The 20,490-nt window shown below is 35.7% G+C and overlaps 1 protein-coding gene across 3 annotated transcripts in view; it reads right to left on the reverse strand.

The window, feature by feature from the left end:
* Positions 1-20,490, reverse strand: part of LOC149786964 (uncharacterized) — a 161,413-nt gene that overhangs the window by 39,760 nt on the left and 101,163 nt on the right. For 2 of the 3 annotated variants that reach the window (XM_089977516.1, XM_089977518.1), the window contains exons 9-10: positions 13,216-13,329; positions 468-533 (exon numbers count right to left, since the gene is read on the reverse strand). In XM_089977516.1, the coding sequence (XP_089833642.1) occupies positions 468-533; positions 13,216-13,329 (180 nt within the window). The remainder of the gene's footprint in view (positions 1-467; positions 534-13,215; positions 13,330-20,490) is intronic. The other variant, XM_089977517.1, reaches the window with a different exon arrangement.

Raw genomic sequence — 20,490 nt, forward strand, 5'->3', positions numbered from 1 at the left:
TAGGTCCTCTCTCTTTCTTATTTATGGAACTGATCTTCAATTAAGTAATAAAGTCAGATATACATATTTGTTAGCTAAAGACTTATGTAACTGATAAACCATTAAGCAATAAATCAACACAGTTTAGATTTGTTAGCTAATGACACAACTTTGCATAATGATTAGTTCTGACTTTGACCAGTTTAAGTATGCTACAACAGGATTATTATGATGATAGTAAATATGATAAACAACAATGAATCAGAAACTATGCAAAACATACATACTGACACTTGAAGGATGAAGAGCCATCATCCTGGTAGAAACTGCTTTTGAGTAAAGGTAAAGGAGGAAATTAACTTTCGTTTGGTTACGTATCAGGCAGTCTTGAACAGTTCTCAAGTGGAAACAAACTTTGTGATGTATGGATTGGATAGACGAGTCAGCATAATATGACCAAGATATGACAAAATCCAAAACAAACTTACCATCATCCGATACTCTGATGGATCATACCAATCGTCTGAATCTTCTGAGGAATCCTCTGCCATCAGCTGCAAAGACAATATACAAAATCATTCAGTTCCATTAAGAAAAAAGGCCTCTTCCCATGCGCTGTATTATGGTTTTTCTCAAGAATACTGCTTAATACAACCATAAACATATAGTTAATGCAGTCAGTTCCAATAAACAAAACACCTCTTCTCATGTGCTGTAGCATGGTTTTTGCTCAACAATATTGCTGAATGTAGTAAAATCGGGTACATAAGCAACGCATATGAGAAATTAAAATAGACATTTTTCACAAGGATGAATGACAAGTTATTTCAAAAAATGTTTTGGCATCAAGTCAAGTTATCAGAGGTGGGGTTAAATGATTAACATGTCTGAAACATAATACTTTTGTGATGTACAATGACAGATGTAGGTACATACATATGTATGGACATGAATAACACCAAGAGACCCATCCATAGTACATATTAAAGCAGGGACAACCTTAACATCTGTGATTGAACATCATCCTCGATGGGATTTATTAGACCAGGTCTGTTATTTACAGGAAAACTGGGCATGTCAGTGTGATCTCCAAAATTACCAAACACAGCCATCTGGTTCTAAAAATACAAAGTAGTTGAATAGTGAGCAATTCATTCATATAAATATACCATAACTTTTCTGCATACCAATATAAACCCAATGATAATGATGATGGAGAAAGGTCTAGTTTCAGAATAAATGTTCTTCAAAACTAAAGTTCAAGATCACGATGCATATCTTATAATAATAACCATGATATGCGTTTATGAACTAACTTTCATATCCACCTATTAATAATATGACATGAGTGCCTTATCTTAATCTGTGTTGATTTTGTTGTTTTTGTTATTATTATTATTATATTCTACTTATTCCTTCTTTTTTGTTTCTTCTTATTTTATGAGACTCAAACAATGAAATAGGGTGTGGGTTATAACATAATGATTCAACAAAATGCTCATGAAATAAGAACATTGCTTAGCAACATAATGGAGAATAAAACAGACATGAAGAGCTGTTGTTGTGAATTAAGCTATCAGTTTACACACACAATTATCAAATCAGTGGCAAAGGAAACAAGCCTTGCCATAGGTTTATGTTCTGCTTGGTTGTTAGTTTGTACGTGAGCATCAATCTTCTGAAAGTATGTGTGAACCTACATATGTAATTGCCAATGACTTTTAATGATCATTTGTGAAAGAAAAATAGTAAGTTTAAATTAAAATATACATAATCTTAAGAATGCTCTCTCTCTCTCTCTCTCTCTATCAAAGGTTTATCTAAGACTAACACACACTTTATGCTGTGCCCCTGCACACAGATCTTTTATTAAGCTGATAAATGTATTCTTCTTTTCTTCACAATATGACAATGAACTTAAAACCATCATCATTTTTATACTGTATGAACTAGGAATAATTTGTATTTTTGTATGTGCATGCAGCTACCACGAGAACTGTGCTTTCTAGAATTTTAATTACCCTTCTCTACTCCGGTGATTGGTTGAGCAGCAGTGGTAGTGGGGGCAAGCTCTTTTGGAGGTACAAAGCAACTATTTCAAAAACCAAGAATTTTATGAAATGGGGTGTGGAGGAGCTCATACCTGTATCAGAAATGCTGATGTGGGTCTTGTATTGACCCCAGAATCAATATGCGCGATATCCCTGGGTTAAATAAACAGGGAAGGCTAAACTGATCCTATTTGAGTGTTTTAAAAGATAGTTTCTGTATGAAAGCTTAGTTAGCAAGATTCTGGTTGTTTTCATGTTAATTTTAGCTGGGCAGTATAAATTATAGAGAGAGGAAATTGTATTGTTACATACCAGTATAATACAGCACATTATTAAGCTTACTATGAAAATAATCTTTTACTGTGACCCACGGTTTATTTTATATTATTGTTTCAGCACTCTATATTTTCTCCCCCTACAAGAAATACATGTTTCTGGGATTCCTCTGATACTGATCCTGCACTTTACACATGGTTTTGGCCCTAAACTACCTCACCAGACACTAGCTAAATGAATCACAATAATCATCACTACAAGTTTTTACGCAATGGGTTGTTGACCCCCTCATAAGCCACCTGTAACTATTTTTTGCTCGTGATATTACATAATATTCTGGGATAATGTTCAATTAGAGAAAAACTTGCCTTAATTAGATAAGGAGTGGATGGACTGTAGCAAAACAATTGCAAGAACAGTAAAATAATCTCACCAGTGTTAGACTAACCTTTCCTAAGTCAAATATTGCCCAAGAAAAGTTGCAAAATCATATAAAATTGTTAGAAATTACAAGAGATGAGGTTGCATGATTAGTTATGACTAAGCCAGCGGTGGTCACAACTACTACAAGGTTTGAATTTGACAGAGTAGCCGATAAGTAAAAAATAACAACTAACACGGTCTTATTCAATTCCGGTAACTATCATAGTAAAGTCACCCCTGGAGTAATAGATGACCACAAGGTACATGCATGGATGGCAAGTGTAACAAAATTTCAGCCGAAGAAAACTACCAGATTTTAGCTCGGTAATATTTTTGATGAAAATTTATAACATTAGTAAAACAATCCAATCTCAATCTGACTTTCAGAGTGATCTTGGATAGGATGGTGAATTCATCAGCTGATTCCGATTTGATCAATCTGTGCTATCGCTGGGCACTCTTTATCACGAAGAATTTCTCCATGATATGATGAAACAAGTAGTGCTAAAATACGCCAATGTCAATTTAGAAATCGTCATTGATGAGTTCATAAATAATTGTTTTACAATCTTGTATGTGGCTGCTCATATCACCCTGCAAAGAAATTCATGGCATCCAAGACCAAGGGACATTACTTAGGATGGTCGAAGCTTGTGTATTGAATTAGAACACGGTGACCTTTCAAACACAAAATACAATCCTGATGATGTAATTTCTGTTGATATTGTGACTCGTCAGCTGCTAGTTTTCTTGGAGTTGGTGAATGTGAGCCAAATTTCTCACAATTTGGTCATCCAACACATGAAATGACCAGAGTTTCAATAAATTGTCTGACAAACTGCATTTGCCATGAATGAAACATCTGAGTTTACCAAACATATGCCTGATGCTGGGATATTGACACAGTTGACAGTGAATGAGGCAATAATTTCACAAGGCCACAAAAACAAGTCTGGCTGCCAAACTCAACGAGTAGTGATGCAAACGATACATTCTGAAAAATTATTGGCAAATTCACCCATAGTGCCTCATCTGATAACAAGTGCCGCTGTACACAGTTAATTATGGACCAAGCAGATACAGCAGCAAAAGCTGTATTAGGCACCAGGGAGCAGGTAAACTAACCAAATGGAACCACAATCGGTACCATCATCAGCTGTTACGATGGTTCTTTACCCCAATTTACTCATCACAGATCCTCGATGCTTGCATATGCAAAATGCATCAATAAACTTGTTTTCGATGATTAGTTATTTTCCAAATGATGCTGTTAGAGTCTGAACAGACTCAATTTATATACAGTACAGTTCATGTGTAATTTTCAGAACCCCACACTATACGGTAGGGGACATAATCCTCTCCACTTTCACTTCTGCAACAGGACAATAAAATACTAACAAATCACCACTGTGATCTGGCTAGCACAACGATGGCATATCCACGATGAAGCAGCTGATCAACATAATTGATTGACATATGAACAGCCAATCAAAGAAGACTAATAATGAAAAGACCGATGCACCATGAGTGATTAACAACTAAATACCATTCACCAATCAGTGATTTTTATTTCAATCATATATATAGACAATAGAAATACATTTCAAAAGATCTGTATTTTTTGTGATGCGCTGACTTGATGAGGGACCCATCTGGTTGCGCTTCTCTTGAATAACCACTCCAGTGGTCTAGTGGTTAGAGCATCCGCCTTGGATACGGGAGGTTGTGGGTTCGAACCCCCACCGAGACATATCAAAGGCTTATATAAATGGTACTAACAGCTGCCTCAATTGGCACTCAGCACTAAGTTAGTGTTAGGACCGGTCGGCCTCGTGTCAGGATAATGCCACTGGGGGCGGGGGATCATGTTACATGTCTGTGGCATGATGCCCCAGTGCTAGACCACTTAAAACCATCACAATGCAGACATCTTAGCGATATGAAAAATTGTTAATGCTATGTTAAATATCCAAATTACACACACACATATTCTCTTGAGCAGTGTAAAATTTATCCTACTGTTGAAATATTGACAATTGAATTTCACACAGCAGTAGCTTGTGTTTAAAAAACGCAAACACAAACAACAAAAAAACAACATTGAATTTACACTTAAATGTGAACCACATGTTTAGTCCTTAAGCAGTAATGGCCGTGTTAAAAGGAATGGCATAGTGTTCTTTTTTATACCACAAATCCGAAAAAGCATTTACCCTCTCTCTGGTCCCCTAAGATATAAGAGACATCTTCTAGGTAACCCAGCTGGAGGGGGCTCCGTCTGACGAGGCGCAGCATCAAAAGGAAAAAACAAAATCCCCTCTCACAAATCCAGCGGAAGTCGTGAAGCCATATCTTAAGAAGCTGTCGATTGACCCAGGCGTTTGACCTTTTGAGCTGCGGATATAGGTCCAACCAGATAAAATTAGGCTCTTTGGGATGACAGACCTCGAAGATAAAAGCTAGAGAATGTGGACTTCAATCTCCATCCCACAACCTGAATGATGTCAGTTAGAGAACAGTTCCAGTCAAATGCTAAGCTGGTGGAAAGTGCCCTAACCTCATGATCTGAGATGCGTACTAAGTTTACTTGAACCGAGGTTATTTCCTGGGATAGTCTGAGCTGATATATTGTCTTGTCCAGACTTAAACGGTAGAAGGTGCGATCTTCCTTGACCCACCAGCTCCATTCGAGTAAGGTACCACATCAAAGATCTGGCTGGTCTGAGTAATACTGCATAGGATTTCCAAAACCAGAGACGTTTTCACCAGGATAACTGGGCATACTGCCCTGAATATCTTAGGAATTGCTTAAAGAATTTTTTTATTCACTCCATTTCAGTGAATGTTTGATGAGAGTAATTTGGGTTATAGAGCATACAGCTTTGCCTTACTTCAGATATTTACATATTAAAAAATGTAAAACTCTGTTGTATCATTTTCACTTCCTGGACTTCAAAGATCAATTGAAAACTAAACAATATATAACTTCTTTAGCATTATTATATTTTGTCATTCATTCATTGTACTTTAAAAAACTGGTATTATCTAGTCTGGCAAAATTCATTTTCCCTATTTCAATAACTACAAAAGATTGTATTTTAGACTAATTCAGATCAAAGTTTTCAGCACATGGGGGAAATAGTGCTTAGATCTTAAACATATTTAAAAAATGAACAATATCTAAAGAAATTTCCTCCAAAGTACATAAAAGTGACATAGGTGTGCCAACATTCTCTCCACAGTGGATGTCTGTAGACCATGACCATATTAAGTTACACGGTACTGAAAAGATAAGTTGCAATAAGATATGTCTAGCACTGTGTTCAGACACAAATGAAATGGAAAATAACTATTCCAAATGACATTATTATTCATTGCTCTGACTGGCAATCATAAGCATATCAATATCATTTTGACGAAGAAAATTGATATTACAAAGCCACCAGCTGCAAAGATAATTTACAAAAGCAGTCAGTTCCAATAAGCAAAAGGTCTCTCATTGGTTTTAGTATTGTATTTCTCAGGAATATTGCTAATTCGGATCATAACATTGCAACTAAATCAAGAATACAAGCAACATATGCAACAGATTACAAATAACATTTTGTACAAGGATGAAAGGTATAAAGTCAAATATGCCAGAAGAAATAATTAACTTGTCCGAAACATACTATTTTTGTGATGTACCATGATGGATGTATCAAGTTTTATACAAGACTTTTACTATGAAATTTAAAAACATTTTAGAAAATTTTAAAAACCTTCAACATAATTTTATAAACCTTTCATAAACATTCAAATGAATATTCAATTAAGGGAGAATTGTAGAGTAATTCAGTGAATTTTCAAACTGACATGCAATGGACAACTCCAAATGCACACATGCAACAATAATATAATTTTGATATTTGTATTTATTATTATGATAAGTTGGCTGCAGGAAACATCATGATTCACTAGTCAAGTTCTGGGAAAAAAATCAGGAACATCATGATCAATCACATAATCACTTTTAAGTCAACAACATACATCATTACTTAAACAGAATAAAAATCAAAAGTTCTTGAGCAAAACAGGCAGGCCTAAAAATGTTGAATAGGTGATGTCACTGAGTCTCGATCATTTTTCTTTTTCTTCTGTGAGCTGGTCCAGCTCCTTCACAGCAATCATCTTGTCCTTGATACCTCTCAATAGCGCATTTGAATCTGCCAACAATCGAAGGCAACCATATTTTTCTTCATCAAGAGCCTTTTCATGTGCAGATCTCTTCATGGTTGCAATGTCAGATTAAAGTCTGCAATGGTTTGCGTTTAGCTCCTCTAAGTCTTTGTCTTTTACCTTTCTCTTCAAAGACTGTTTTTCTGCTTCTTTGTTTTTTGTTGTTTTTTTTTAATTTCTTCCGGGTGCGGCTTGTATTTATTTCTGGTAGTAGATGCGTAAGCAAGTAATGCCATGGTCACAGGAGGACAGGCAGGCCCGCCTGCATTTCTAACTGCCTGGATAATGTTGCCTCTGGCCACCAAGCCTTCCTTCTGCAAATTTTCAGTAGTTGTCTGCTTGTTCAAACTGAATCTTTGCTCTACTGTTGTGTGGCCAGGGGATATAAGTAGAAGCTGCTTCATCAAATCCCACAGTTCAGCATACTTTTTCTCATCATGCGTTCTCTTGTAGTAGATCTGGTCAATCCGGTTTGTAACTGGATCAAAATCCTTAAACTCTCTATCATTTGGAAAAGACTCACATAATTCTTCAAACTGTTTTGTAAGCCTGTCCCCAGTTTCTTTGTTAATCCTATCTGAATCTGAGAGGATGGACAGATTTTTCTTAAATTGTCTTGTCAAGGCACTTTTCCAACTGCAGTTTTCCTTCTCATTGCCAGGATTTCTGGCCATGTGCCTTGGATCCATCCACTGAAGACTCTCTGTCAAAAGGAAGGCAGTAGGCAACTTCTCAAGAATCTTTAGCATGTCCATAAGAAAGTCTCTACACTGTGTCCTAAATATGTATCTGTCTCTGTCAGATATCCCTTCTTTGGTGCACAGAAATGTAGGAGATGCAGCAAATTCAATATCCACTTTTCCTCAATCGACTTGTTTGCTTTGGTCTGCATGGTCAGTGCTTCATATTCCTACCACTGATGTTGCTGGTTTCAAGATAGATTCTTCCATGATTCCTGACAGGAAATTTTGGTAATGTCTTTCGCCAAAAATGGAATCATTGGTTGGTCAGTTTGGTAAAGTGTAAGGAATGGTTTGATCTCCTGTACAATCATGACAAAAAACAGCAGTTTGGCTTTTATTAATGGATCCCCAATCATCTTCGTCACATATCTGAAAGATCTGCAGCATGGTATAGACTTTTCCTGCTGACAGAATAAAATGTCTCCAAGCATGGAAGAAGTTGGATGACCATTTCTGCTAGCTCGACATTCTCCAGCCATCTGTAATATAAATAAGTTTCTAATAAATGAAAATGTACATTCACAATGGTGCTGGTATTGACTATTATGGTCATGTACTTTGCTGTTAACAAAAATACAGGTTTGTTTCAGTTGTAACACGTTGGGGGAGACCACAGAATGGCACCAGGGTAAGACATTATTCAATTTGTGTCTTAGGAAAAGGTGTTCTGCAATGTTTAAATTTTATCAAAGTCAGTTTGTAACCTTTGCATTCTTTCTTCTGATCTAAAATTGCAAATATCGAGGACATATATCATAGTTAACATTGAACATTAAAATATTGCCTTATGCTAATATGCCAATCTGTCATGGTTTTCAAATTTCAGCCGGGGCCCCGAGTGGCCGAGTGGTCTAAAGCGCTCACCGTTACGGATCACTGCCATCTCACCTCTGTCTGCATCGGTTCGAGTCTCAGATTCGGCTAATGTGGTTATGTGAGAATGCTTGCCAGTAGCTTCTCGTGGGTCGGTGGTTCTTTCCGGTTTTTTCCGGGTTCTTCCTCCACCATTAATACTGGCTGCCATGTATAGCCTATCTTGTGCTGAAAAATGGCATTAATCCCTACCACAACAACAACAACAACCACAACAAATTTCAGCCAGTTTAATTTTGAGAATAACATAATTTTTGAAGTAATTACCTGTGAGAGCAAAACTTAAGTGGGAATGGTGGTGCCTCACAAACATCCATAAACTCTTCCCTTATGGCAGGAGAGTTGTGAAATAGGTGACAGACTGCAGACATAAAAAGTTTATACGTCCCATGAGGCAGCTGAAAAATCACTTCTAAAAGCATCATGTTACACATGCAGGCCACATGTAACAGTCTGCAACAATTTCATCCCTCCCACTGATTTTCCAACTTCATCTTGCAATAATCGTTGCACCTTCAAGTTAACATTGGGTCCATCCATTTACATCTGAATAAGGTGTCTGTGGCCCAGAGTTGTGACAACTGGACTTGGCTGTGCAATGTCCTCTGCTTTTGCATGGCCAAGGAAGAGGGAGTTGTAATAAAACATCTTGAAACAATCTGAATCCCATATTCGGGTATATACATCCATTTGTTTTTCCTGAAGGTCAGCATTAAGATTTTTATGAAAGAGTAATGAGTATGGCTTGAAACGTATGTTCTTCCTGAGCTCATTAGCAAATAGGGATATAGTCCAAAGATGCACAAATAAGTTGTTTTCTTATCTGCACTTAGTCTAGTGAAGGAAAAAGCAATCTCACTGTCTGTAAACATAGCTTTAAATATCTGACTAATGTCTGAACATGAATTCATGCTGTAGTGACTGTTAATGCACTTAAATGCCCAGATCACCTCTGCTTTCTGAACATCGCGTTTTGTTACATATCTGCTGAGATCACTTGATGTCAACTTCGACGATGATACCAATGCTGTAGCTGGAGAACTGGTACTACAAGGGGTTGCAGAATATGTCATCAAAGATGCATCACCCACCAATATAAATGCGTATAGGTAAGAGTGATGAAGTGGCTGCAACATATTTTTTGTGTTTTGCTCCTTAAATCAATCAATTAGTATTAAATCTAACATACTGTTTCTATTCTGATGCATTATTACACACGTATATAGCCACATCCATAAACACATACTAAAATATATACACAAATAGCATGTTAATATTGCTTAAAGTAAATAATTAATATAGATTTCAAGAAATATTGTTCTTAGTGTAGGAAGATAGTGAAGGATGAACTGAAAAAGGTTTTTTCTGTCATTAGCCACCCACCCCTATTGTATAGCATTGGTTAAGATGTTACACTATGCTAAGTCCACACTATGGAAATTTACTCATGGTTACCTGCCAGATATTGAACCACATGGCCCTAGTCTTTTTGCAGCCATTTTATAGGTGAAACATTCATAAATAAAATGAGACAGGAAATATATTGGTATAACTGCCAGGTTTATATTTAAGTTTTTAATAATAATAATAATAATAATAAAGATACAATTAAATTTAAATACATTTGCCCTTTCTGGGCTCAGACAACAGTATGACAAGAAAAGTTGTTTATTCTCCTCAGACGCAGGACTGACGGGCATTTTGTTAAAAAACATAACTTTTTATATATGTACGTTAAAAAGAAATTTGTCTCGCTAGTTACAATTTTATTCTAGCAAGCTTTGTTAGATTTGAACTTATATGGTCGCATTCCTTAATCAGGTTGTATCTGATAGAGACTAAAAATAGAAGTAATATCAGCAGTCAAGAGATCATGAATTCACTTACCTTTTGCATGAGTTGCTACAGCTGCTTCTCCCATGCTTGAAACATCAAGATTCCTCTTGCACAGTGTGCCTAATGCCTTTCGTGTATAGCTTGGATCCTTAATGAGCCATTTACTATATTCAGGATTTAACAATTGTTGATCATCGAATCACCCAGCATCTTGTTGCACACAATGAAAACGTTTAAACAAAAAGATCAGATGAAAGGGAGACAAAACTTCCAGTCACACTGTGCTCTTTAGTCATCTCCACCGGTGGCTGGTATGTCGCCAATAAGTTATTCATCATTTTTTTAATATTTGTTTTATTTATAAATGACATTACCATAATTTACACACTTTTACAAATCTACGTTAATTTTTACAAACTTTTAAAATCTTAAAAACGCTACTACAGATTTTACAAGATTTTAAAGACTTTTAAAAACCATTCAAACCCTGTGTATGTACATACACAGATATGGATGGACCAGGATAACACCTTAGGACCCATACACAGAACATATCCAAGATACAAAAAGAGATGTGAGGACAAACTTAACATTTGTGCTTGGACATCATACTGGATGCAATATATTAGACAAGATCTGTTATCTACAGGGAAAGTAGGAATGGCCATGTAATCTCCATAATTACCATACAAAACCATCAGGTTCTAAAAACGAGGAATAGTTGAATGGTGTGCAATTCATTCAGACAAGTATATCCTTCTTCATCATAATACTAACCATAAGATGATACAAGTGAGTGTATAGTTAAAAGCATTACTCTTCCAAAATATACTGTATAATCAAGATGCATATCTTCTTCTGATAACAATAATAGTAACTTTCATATCCATCTAGTAAAAATATGACACACAGATAACAATAATATGCATTAGCTTTCATCTGCTAAAAATAAGACATGATGATTACCATAATGTGCACAAATCTGCATATCGATCTACTAAAAATATGACACAATGATAACAATAATAAGCATTAACTTTCATCTACTAAAAATATGACATGATGATAACCATAATATGCGATAACTTTCATATCTGTAACAAAAAATATGAACTGATGATAACAATAATATGCATTAACTTTCATCTACTAAAAATATGACATGATGATAACCATAATATGCGATAACTTTCATACCTATCCACTAAAAATATAACATGATGATAACCATACTACTAACTTATTATTCTTTTAAGAATCATACAATGACATTGCCAGTGTTTTCAGTCTTGTTGAACCAAAATGTTGATTTATCCACTATTAAACACTATTCACTATTCGCTTAACCCTGAGTAACTATGTTGTTTATTGTCAACACAATGGCCAAGAAAACAAACACGTAGGACTTACAGCTGATGTTGTGGTTTTATGTTACCAGTTTGGATATTGTACAGTCAGTGGCTCAGGAAGCATACCATGTTCATGGCTTCTGTTATTAGTTTTCATGTAACCATCTATCTTCAAAGATTAAGTGTGAACCTACATGTATCTGGGATGACCTTTTGTGACCATTTGTGATAGAAAAAATAAATAAATAAAGCAATATAGTTCAGTTTAAATTAAGTAAAAATGCAAAATCTTAATAATGCTCTCTCTCACACATACCTGCATCCATCCGAGACTAACATACATTTATGTTCAGCCTCTGTCCACAAATCTGTTATTAATAAACACATTCTCTTTTCTTCACAACCTGAGAATGAACATAACTTCATCATCATCTTAATATTTTCTGAACTAGGAATAATTTTGTGTTTGTATTTTTATGCAACAACCATGAGAGTTATGCTTTCTAGAACTTTAATTAATACTCTGTAACCCAGTGATTGGAAGTCACAAAAGATCATGCATTATGTTAATGAGAACCCATGCATGGGAGAACTGTCAGAACATGTGCAATTATGTTTCACTTCAGTCAGCTAGGAATGCAACTTTGCTATAAATCAATTTATACTTTGTTTTCATTATTAAGCTCTTCTCAGCAGGGAGTGTGATGTCCCTACCTTTCATGTGATAATTATTACAGTATATTCAAATAACTACAACAGACATGAGAAAAGCAAATAGGTATTTTTTAAAAATAAATTCTGCTTCTCTGAGAGGACTTGCCCAATCATATTACATTAGGCATATTATCCTGCTTTGTCTGTGGTGTTTTAATATTAAGCTTGCATTGCAATGGGTGTATGTGGTATTTTAATATCAAGCTTGCAATGGGTGCCCATGGTGTTTTAATATCAAGTTGGCATTGGGTGCCTTTGATATTTTCTTATGAGTGTAAGCAGTATAACTGATAAGAATCTATGCTGATGACGATAAGATGAGTAGCAATTGCAACACATTCCTCCAAATGAATGATGCTTCAAATAAAATTTTATGAGCCACTCTACTCCAATTGCCATTGAGCTAAATATCTTAACTGCATAGCTGTAATACAAAACTACAAACAAAAACATGAAACAATTTGCTGGAGTCAAATACTTAATACAGTGATCCACAGTAATAACATGATTAATTTTCTTTCTGCATCTCCTGAGATAAGGATAAAAGCTTCAGTACAACGTATGATAAACACAGACAGACAGAAACAAATGGCAAAGGTTGGGCACTATTCTAAATTGACTTGTGGAAAACAACAATGTCCAGATGTACATGATAAAATCATATGCTTACATTTCTATAGACATGGGCAACAGCCCAGGACTCATTGATAGAACATAGCCAAGATACAAAAATAAAATTGTGAAGAAACTTACCATTTGAGCTTGCTGATCATACAGGGTGGGATGCACTGGACCAGGGAGGTTACTAACTGGTGCAGTAGGGATGACAACGTTGCTTCCATAATGACCAAATGTATTCATCCGGTTCTAAAAATAGAATAGAACTAGTGGAATGGTGAGCAATTTCTGGATGTACATGACAAAATCATGTGCTTACATTCTGTAGATATGGGCAACAGTCCAGGACTCACTGATAGAACATAGCCAAGATACAAAAATAAAATTGTGAAGAAACTTACCATTTGAGCTTGCTGATCATACAGGGTGGGATGCATTGGACCAGGGAGATTACTAACTGGTGTAGTAGGGATGACAACGTTGCTTCCATAATGACCAAATGTATTCATCCGGTTCTAAAAATAGAATAGAACTAGTGGAATGGTGAGCAATTTCTGGATGTACATGACAAAATCATGTGCTTACATTCTGTAGATATGGGCAACAGTCCAGGACTCACTGATAGAACATAGCCAAGATACAAAAATAAAATTGTGAAGAAACTTACCATTTGAGCTTGCTGATCATACAGGGTGGGATGCATTGCACCAGGGAGATTGCTAACTGGTGTAGTAGGGATGACAACGTTGCTTCCATAATGACCAAATGTATTCATCCGGTTCTAAAAATAGAATAGAACTAGTGGAATGGTGAGCAATTTCTGGATGTACATGACAAAATCATGTGCTTACATTCTGTAGATATGGGCAACAGTCCAGGACTCATTCATAGAACATAGCCAAGATACAAAAATAAAATTGTGAAGAAACTTACCATTTGAGCTTGCTGATCATACAGGGTGGGATGCATTGGACCAGGGAGGTTACTAACTGGTGTAGTAGGGATGACAACGTTGCTTCCATAATGACCAAATGTATTCATCCGGTTCTAAAAATAGAATAGAACTAGTGGAATGGTGAGCAATTTCTGGATGTACATGACAAAATCATGTGCTTACATTCTGTAGATATGGGCAACAGTCCAGGACTCACTGATAGAACATAGCCAAGATACAAAAATAAAATTGTGAAGAAACTTACCATTTGAGCTTGCTGACCATACTGGGTGGGATGCACTGGACCAGGGAGGTTACTAACTGGTGTAGTAGGGATGACAACGTTGCTTCCATAATGACCAAATGTATTCATCCGGTTCTAAAAATAGAACAGAACTAGTGGAATGGTGAGCAATTTGTTCACTGAGCAATTCATTGCTCAATTGGTTCACACACCACCTATCTAAGATGCCCTGAATGAGGCACTGGTATCTCAATTTAGATATAGCTTCTTGGATAAATGACAATAAACATCATGCCATTTACAATGAAGAAAACAGACAATACCAAGCTGTCAGAATCTGATGAATGATAATAATTAGCATACCAATCTGAATATTAAAAAAACTGACATTACCAAACCATCAACTATCATGACATTTCTTGTTTGGAATGATAATCCATTTAATAATTTAAGGCAGCATTACAACCTGGTCATTAATCACATTATCATGTCAGAATGAAAAAAAATGTGACTGACTTTGGCACTGACTGCATGTTGGAAGTGACTGACCTTGACATTATATCATGAAATAGAGAATTGAAAGATGATTGAAACTGCAGAATTTTATGTAATAGAAACATGAGGTTCATACTAACACAGAGCATCAAACTTGCAAAATGTAAAGAATTAGGAAATGAATATAAATCCTTTTGTGACATTTGGTTTTAAAGAAAAAATATCAAAAATGTAGCCATACGAGAAATGTAAGACCTCTCTGCACATATCATCACTTATTTGGCCTATGCAGTTTCAATAATACTTTGTTCAGCATGGGAGTAAAAGGAATAAGTTGTTAATGAAATTTACAGTACTGTTTTTACTGTACTTATTTTTACCACTGATAGTCAGGACAGCAATAGCTTACTGCTAAGAAATGTAAACCCAGATTTTACTGTCAGCGTGGTTCTACATCAAGTCTACTCCTCAGTGTCATAATTACTTCACATGACATTGATGCAAGTTTGATCATATTGATTCCATAAGCCAAAACACAAATGTCGCTATTCTAATGTACTGGTATTAACATATGGGATGGCAGATTTATATATATATATATATATATATATATATATATATATATATATATATATATATATATACAGGGATGGTCCTGGCTTTTAAAAAGCTGTCGCCAAAAAAATCGCCAACCTCAATATTTTGTCGCCAATTTTCAAAAAGTGTCGCCAGAACAAGTAGTGTACATTTTTCCAAGTGCTAATTTAGTCTATTAATGTAACAGGCAATGAAAATTACAAAAGATGGGTTACTTAATTCTTTAATTACAACAAGCATTAACAAAATGTTACAAAGTGTTACATGAAGATCCGTCGCAATTTTAGGGCTGCCCGCTTGTTGAATGCAGTTTCAAAGTCTAATTTTTCACATCTGTACGTGCTGATTCTCATGAAATTCTCGAGAGACGAGATGCAGAGTTTATTTCTGATGTCAGTTTTTATGAGGTTCATCTTACTGATTCCACGTTCACAGTCCACAGCACTGACAGGTGACACCAGTAGTCTATCAGCAGCCCCCCCCCCCCGCTAGGTTCACAAAGCTTGTAGTGAATTGCTTCCTAAATCCCAAGAATGATCACTGACTGCTGTATAAATTTTCTCGACAAACAAAATATGATCTCCATTCCCACGAATGAAACTTACACGAGTCAACACCTGGCAATATTGGACCGTATATATAAGCATAAATTCACACCCAATTTAGAGATTCTTTCACTCTTGTATTTTGAGAAATAAATAATTATTATTAATTATGCAAAACTGGTTGTTTTTTTTTGGTGCTATTTCTTGTTTCGGAGTTTAAGTCTCAGCAGCCGTAACACGGATTGATGGCAAAAGGAAAAGATCAATGAGTAAAATGCTGCACTGGCGACAGACATAATTGTGATTGAGATTTTTCCATTTGCTTTGTATTTATACACAGTAGTCGGTACTTCAAAGGTTATCGGTTTTCTATGAAGGTTCAGCAAAACTTTTGTACTGGTACATGTAAAAAAAAAAAAAAAAAAAAACCAACAGAAGATTTAGCCATTCAATTAATTGTATCTGTTCTATTCACGTCTTCAGAAGTCGGTCAGTTGTAGGTATAGTGCGGTAGCATGATTGACTGTATCGCAGCATACAGTACTCAGCCCAGATGTCAGCATAAGCAGATTATGATGTAACAATGCATTGTAAAGATGGGGTTGTCAATACGAACAAAGGATTGTTTGTGTAACAGATTGATTCCAATGCATTGCTTAGTCAAGTTTGTGGCTTCCTTTCGTTCTCCCTTTTAATTTATCCAGTCCAAATCTATGATTGTATGTACAAATTAAATAACCAAAAAGTCTGTCGCCAAAAAAATCGCCAGACGGGATATTTTTGTCGCCAATAAGGAAAAAAAATCGCAAATTGCGACATTGGCGAAGCCCAGGACGATCCCTGTAATATATATATATATATATATATATATAATGTGATGTTTTTTGTGACTTTGTTTTACTATAGGGGGAAAAAAGTTATAGGGTCAGCATCGAGAAGCAGTGACGGCCAACTGAAAACGCACATATTTTTTTGGGGTGGGGTGGCTAATGATGTTTGTCATTCCTAAATAACACTATTTAATTTTTTTAAAGCTAAACTATTCACACTTTATATGGCAATGATTAAATAAACCCCTCTCTGGGAAGACCATATCTTTCATGAGGCTGCTTTCCTGCCACAGACAGGGACTTGTGTGAGGGGTCCATTATTAGTCACAAAAACAAAAAGAAACTTATGCACATCTATATTGCCAACGTTGTATGATAATAATAATAATAATAATGAGGACTTTGTATAGCGCCTAATCTTTAGAAGCTCTAAGTGCTTTACAACATTAGACAACACATATAAGATAAAAGAACATATATAATGATATGATTACAAAAACAAACACCATGAAATTAGGGAACATGAAAAAAACATGCTGAGAATATTTAAGGTAGGAAACATTATTAGGTCTTTAAGTTTGTTCTTGCAGTCGAAATAAGTGAGTTTTGAGAGCACTCTTGAATGGGATCACTTTGTCTTTGTGTCTAAGTTCAGTAGGCAATTCATTCCACCTTGCTGGGCCCTGGTATGCAAAAGAACGCTGTCCATATGACTTTGTTTTCATAGTGGGAATAATGAATATACGATTGTCAGAAAAGGAGCGTAAGTATCTTGCTGGTGTCTACACATGGGTGAGGTCGGATAGGTATGTTGGACTAGAGTCTGACAGTGAAATGTAGCACAGAGAACAAATTTTGTGTTTGATTCTGGATTGAATGGATAGCCAGTGTAGGGTACAGAGCAGCGGGGAGGCATGCTCTGATCGTGGTATTCTAAGTATGATCCAAGCAGCTGTGTTTTGAACTTTTTGAAGTTTCTGGAGCAGATATTGAGATGAACCAGACAGAACTGAGTTACAATAGTCCAGTCTTGTAAGTACTAATGAACACAGAAGGGTTTTAGTGGCATCAACTGAAAGATATTTGCGAATGGAGCTGATGCGTCTCAGCTCAAGATATGCAGCCTTGCATACGTTCAAGACATGTTGGTGCAATGTGAGAGTACTGTCCAGAGTAACATCTGGATTTCATACTGATTGTGTGAATTTAATGTTGGTGTTGCTGATATTTATTGTTTGAGGTAAAGGATGTGAATGAGAAAGTCTTTGTGTTGTGATCAGAATGGCCTCAGTTTTAACATCATTCATCTGCAGCTTGTTACATGTCATCCATGATTTCACATCCGAAATGTACCTCTCTACACCTTGGATGGTAGCATCAACTTCAGTTGGGTGGCTAGATTTGTATATATATTTGTATACACAGTCACGTATCAAATTTGGTTTCAACAGAGGTAGTAGGTGTTCATGTTTATGCATCTATGAACATGGGCATCAATGCAGGATCCATCCATGAACTATGACCAATATAGAATAACACCAGATAAAAAATACAAGTGAAAAGACAATTACCATTTGGGATTGTGAATCATACTGGAATGGGTTTCTTACACCAGAATTGCTGTCACCAGAAACATAGCGCTTGACATTGTCAACTCTATAATAACCAAATGTACCCATCTGTTTCTAAAAATAAAAAATAAGTTGAGAAATGATGAGCACTTTATTCTCAAAACAATACTCACCTCAATCTAGATTCCACCAATACGCTATGAATACAAGTCAATAGTCAAAACAGTGCATAATTCTTCTGAACATAGTGATAGTACCATGACAGGTTGACATTTATGCATAACTTCTTGTGATGAATATAATATGCACAAAGTTTAACAGCAGTCTTCTGAAAACTGTCATGCATAGTTATCACACATACAAATATCATTTACTAGATCCATCTGGAAGTCACGCGGAGCAATAAATCTTACATATATCGTGGAAAGAATGAGATCCATCAATATACAGAATAGCAACAAGATTTTCACGAGAGTTGTGATGCCAGCCATACTGGATGTATGATGGGTAATGTGTTCATGCATGAGCAACATGTTTATTACTTAAAGCTGCCACATACCAAATGTCAGATCACATCTTTTTAATTCAGGATGAACAAAACATAATGAGAAGTATTTTAATGACACCTCTCTGATGATATGACCTATGACTCCCTGTAACAGCCATATTAAATATCCGATTATCACCCGATATGTTCAGGACTAACTAAACCTCACAAGAAGTTTTGAAAATTTTACGTCAAATTGACTTTCAGTTCAAAAGGATTTTTAGGACGGCAGTTGTGCTGACTGTATTGGAATCAGATCAGCACTTTTTTTCATTTCAGACCAACTAGATATCACAGTAAGTCTTTTGGTGAAAACCCCATGTCAATATGACTTTAATTTTGGAAGGAATGGTAATACCAATATTTTCAAGATCAGTATTAAATGACATGTCATCACTATTTTCATTCATAACCAACCAGACATCACAAGTATTTCAGCGAAAATCTCATGATACAGCCATGAATTCAAGAGGAGCAGTGATAATATGATTCTCAACACAGCCAATGTGTAACATCCATACTGGACATCAGATCAGTATCGTTTTTGTTTAGGTCCCACGTCACTGCATAACAAGTTTTATAGGGAAAACCTCACATCATTGTGACTTTCTGTTTAATAATAATTGCAATAACAATATTCTGAAGACAGCTTCTGGCAGCCATATTGAACACCAGATGGGTGCCACTTTCATTTAGGAACAACTAGACATCATAAGAAGTCTTCTAATAAAAACCACCTGTTAATATGACAATCCATATATACATATAAGCAAGGGCGCTATTCGCATGGTCTTTCGAGACTGAGTCGCCAGTGATGATGATATATAAGCATTAAAAATATGAACATAATCAAGGTAGGATAATACGTATCTTTAAGAAAGAAACTTGGTATCCACCCACAAATACACCTCAGAATATAAAACATTATTCTCCAAAAAGGCACTTGAATGGTGGTTTAGCTGTTGTGAAAGTTGTATCTTATCTTTTTTAAATTGTCCTTATAATTATTTTGTTGTTATGGTTATTGCTATTACTTATTATTGGAACCATGCAAGAAGAATAGATGATCAACAATGTTTGGAAAATGCTATCTTATGTAATCCAGCCATAAAAGCTGACAGGAGTTGTGGTGGCATTGTAGATTAGATCAGTCAAGGTGTCCTTGAGCAGGACCCTTTAATCCAATTGTCTTGGCACCAATTAATCTCCTTATCTTGTTGTGATGTAGAAGAACAAACAAAAAATAACCAGACAATTAGTTTCTGGAGTCAAATTCTTAATGCAGTTATTACCAGTATTAATTTTCTTCAACTTTCTGTCTCTCCTAGGCATATGCATTACTGCTATGAGAGGAAACCAATTATATTCTTATTAGGACTTTTATGTCTTTTCCTTCTTATATCCATCCTTTATATCGTTTGTGTGATTTAATTTATTGATGGTGTATTACATGTACTGGTATGATGTTAGTTAGAGATTTCCTGTCACTTTTCAACATTACTTTGCAGCCATCAACTAACCAAATGTAAACTATTAATTGAAATTATTTGCTAAAATAATGTCTTCCTAACGGGCTAATATAATGGATTGGTACATGAAAATTAGTTGTTGCATCAGGAATGACAATACCTAGTTATCAACTGTAAA

This window comes from Sinohyriopsis cumingii, chromosome 12 (genome assembly GCF_028554795.1).
Source record: "Sinohyriopsis cumingii isolate HCF-2022 chromosome 12, ASM2855479v2, whole genome shotgun sequence".
NCBI lineage: Eukaryota > Metazoa > Mollusca > Bivalvia > Unionida > Unionidae > Sinohyriopsis > Sinohyriopsis cumingii.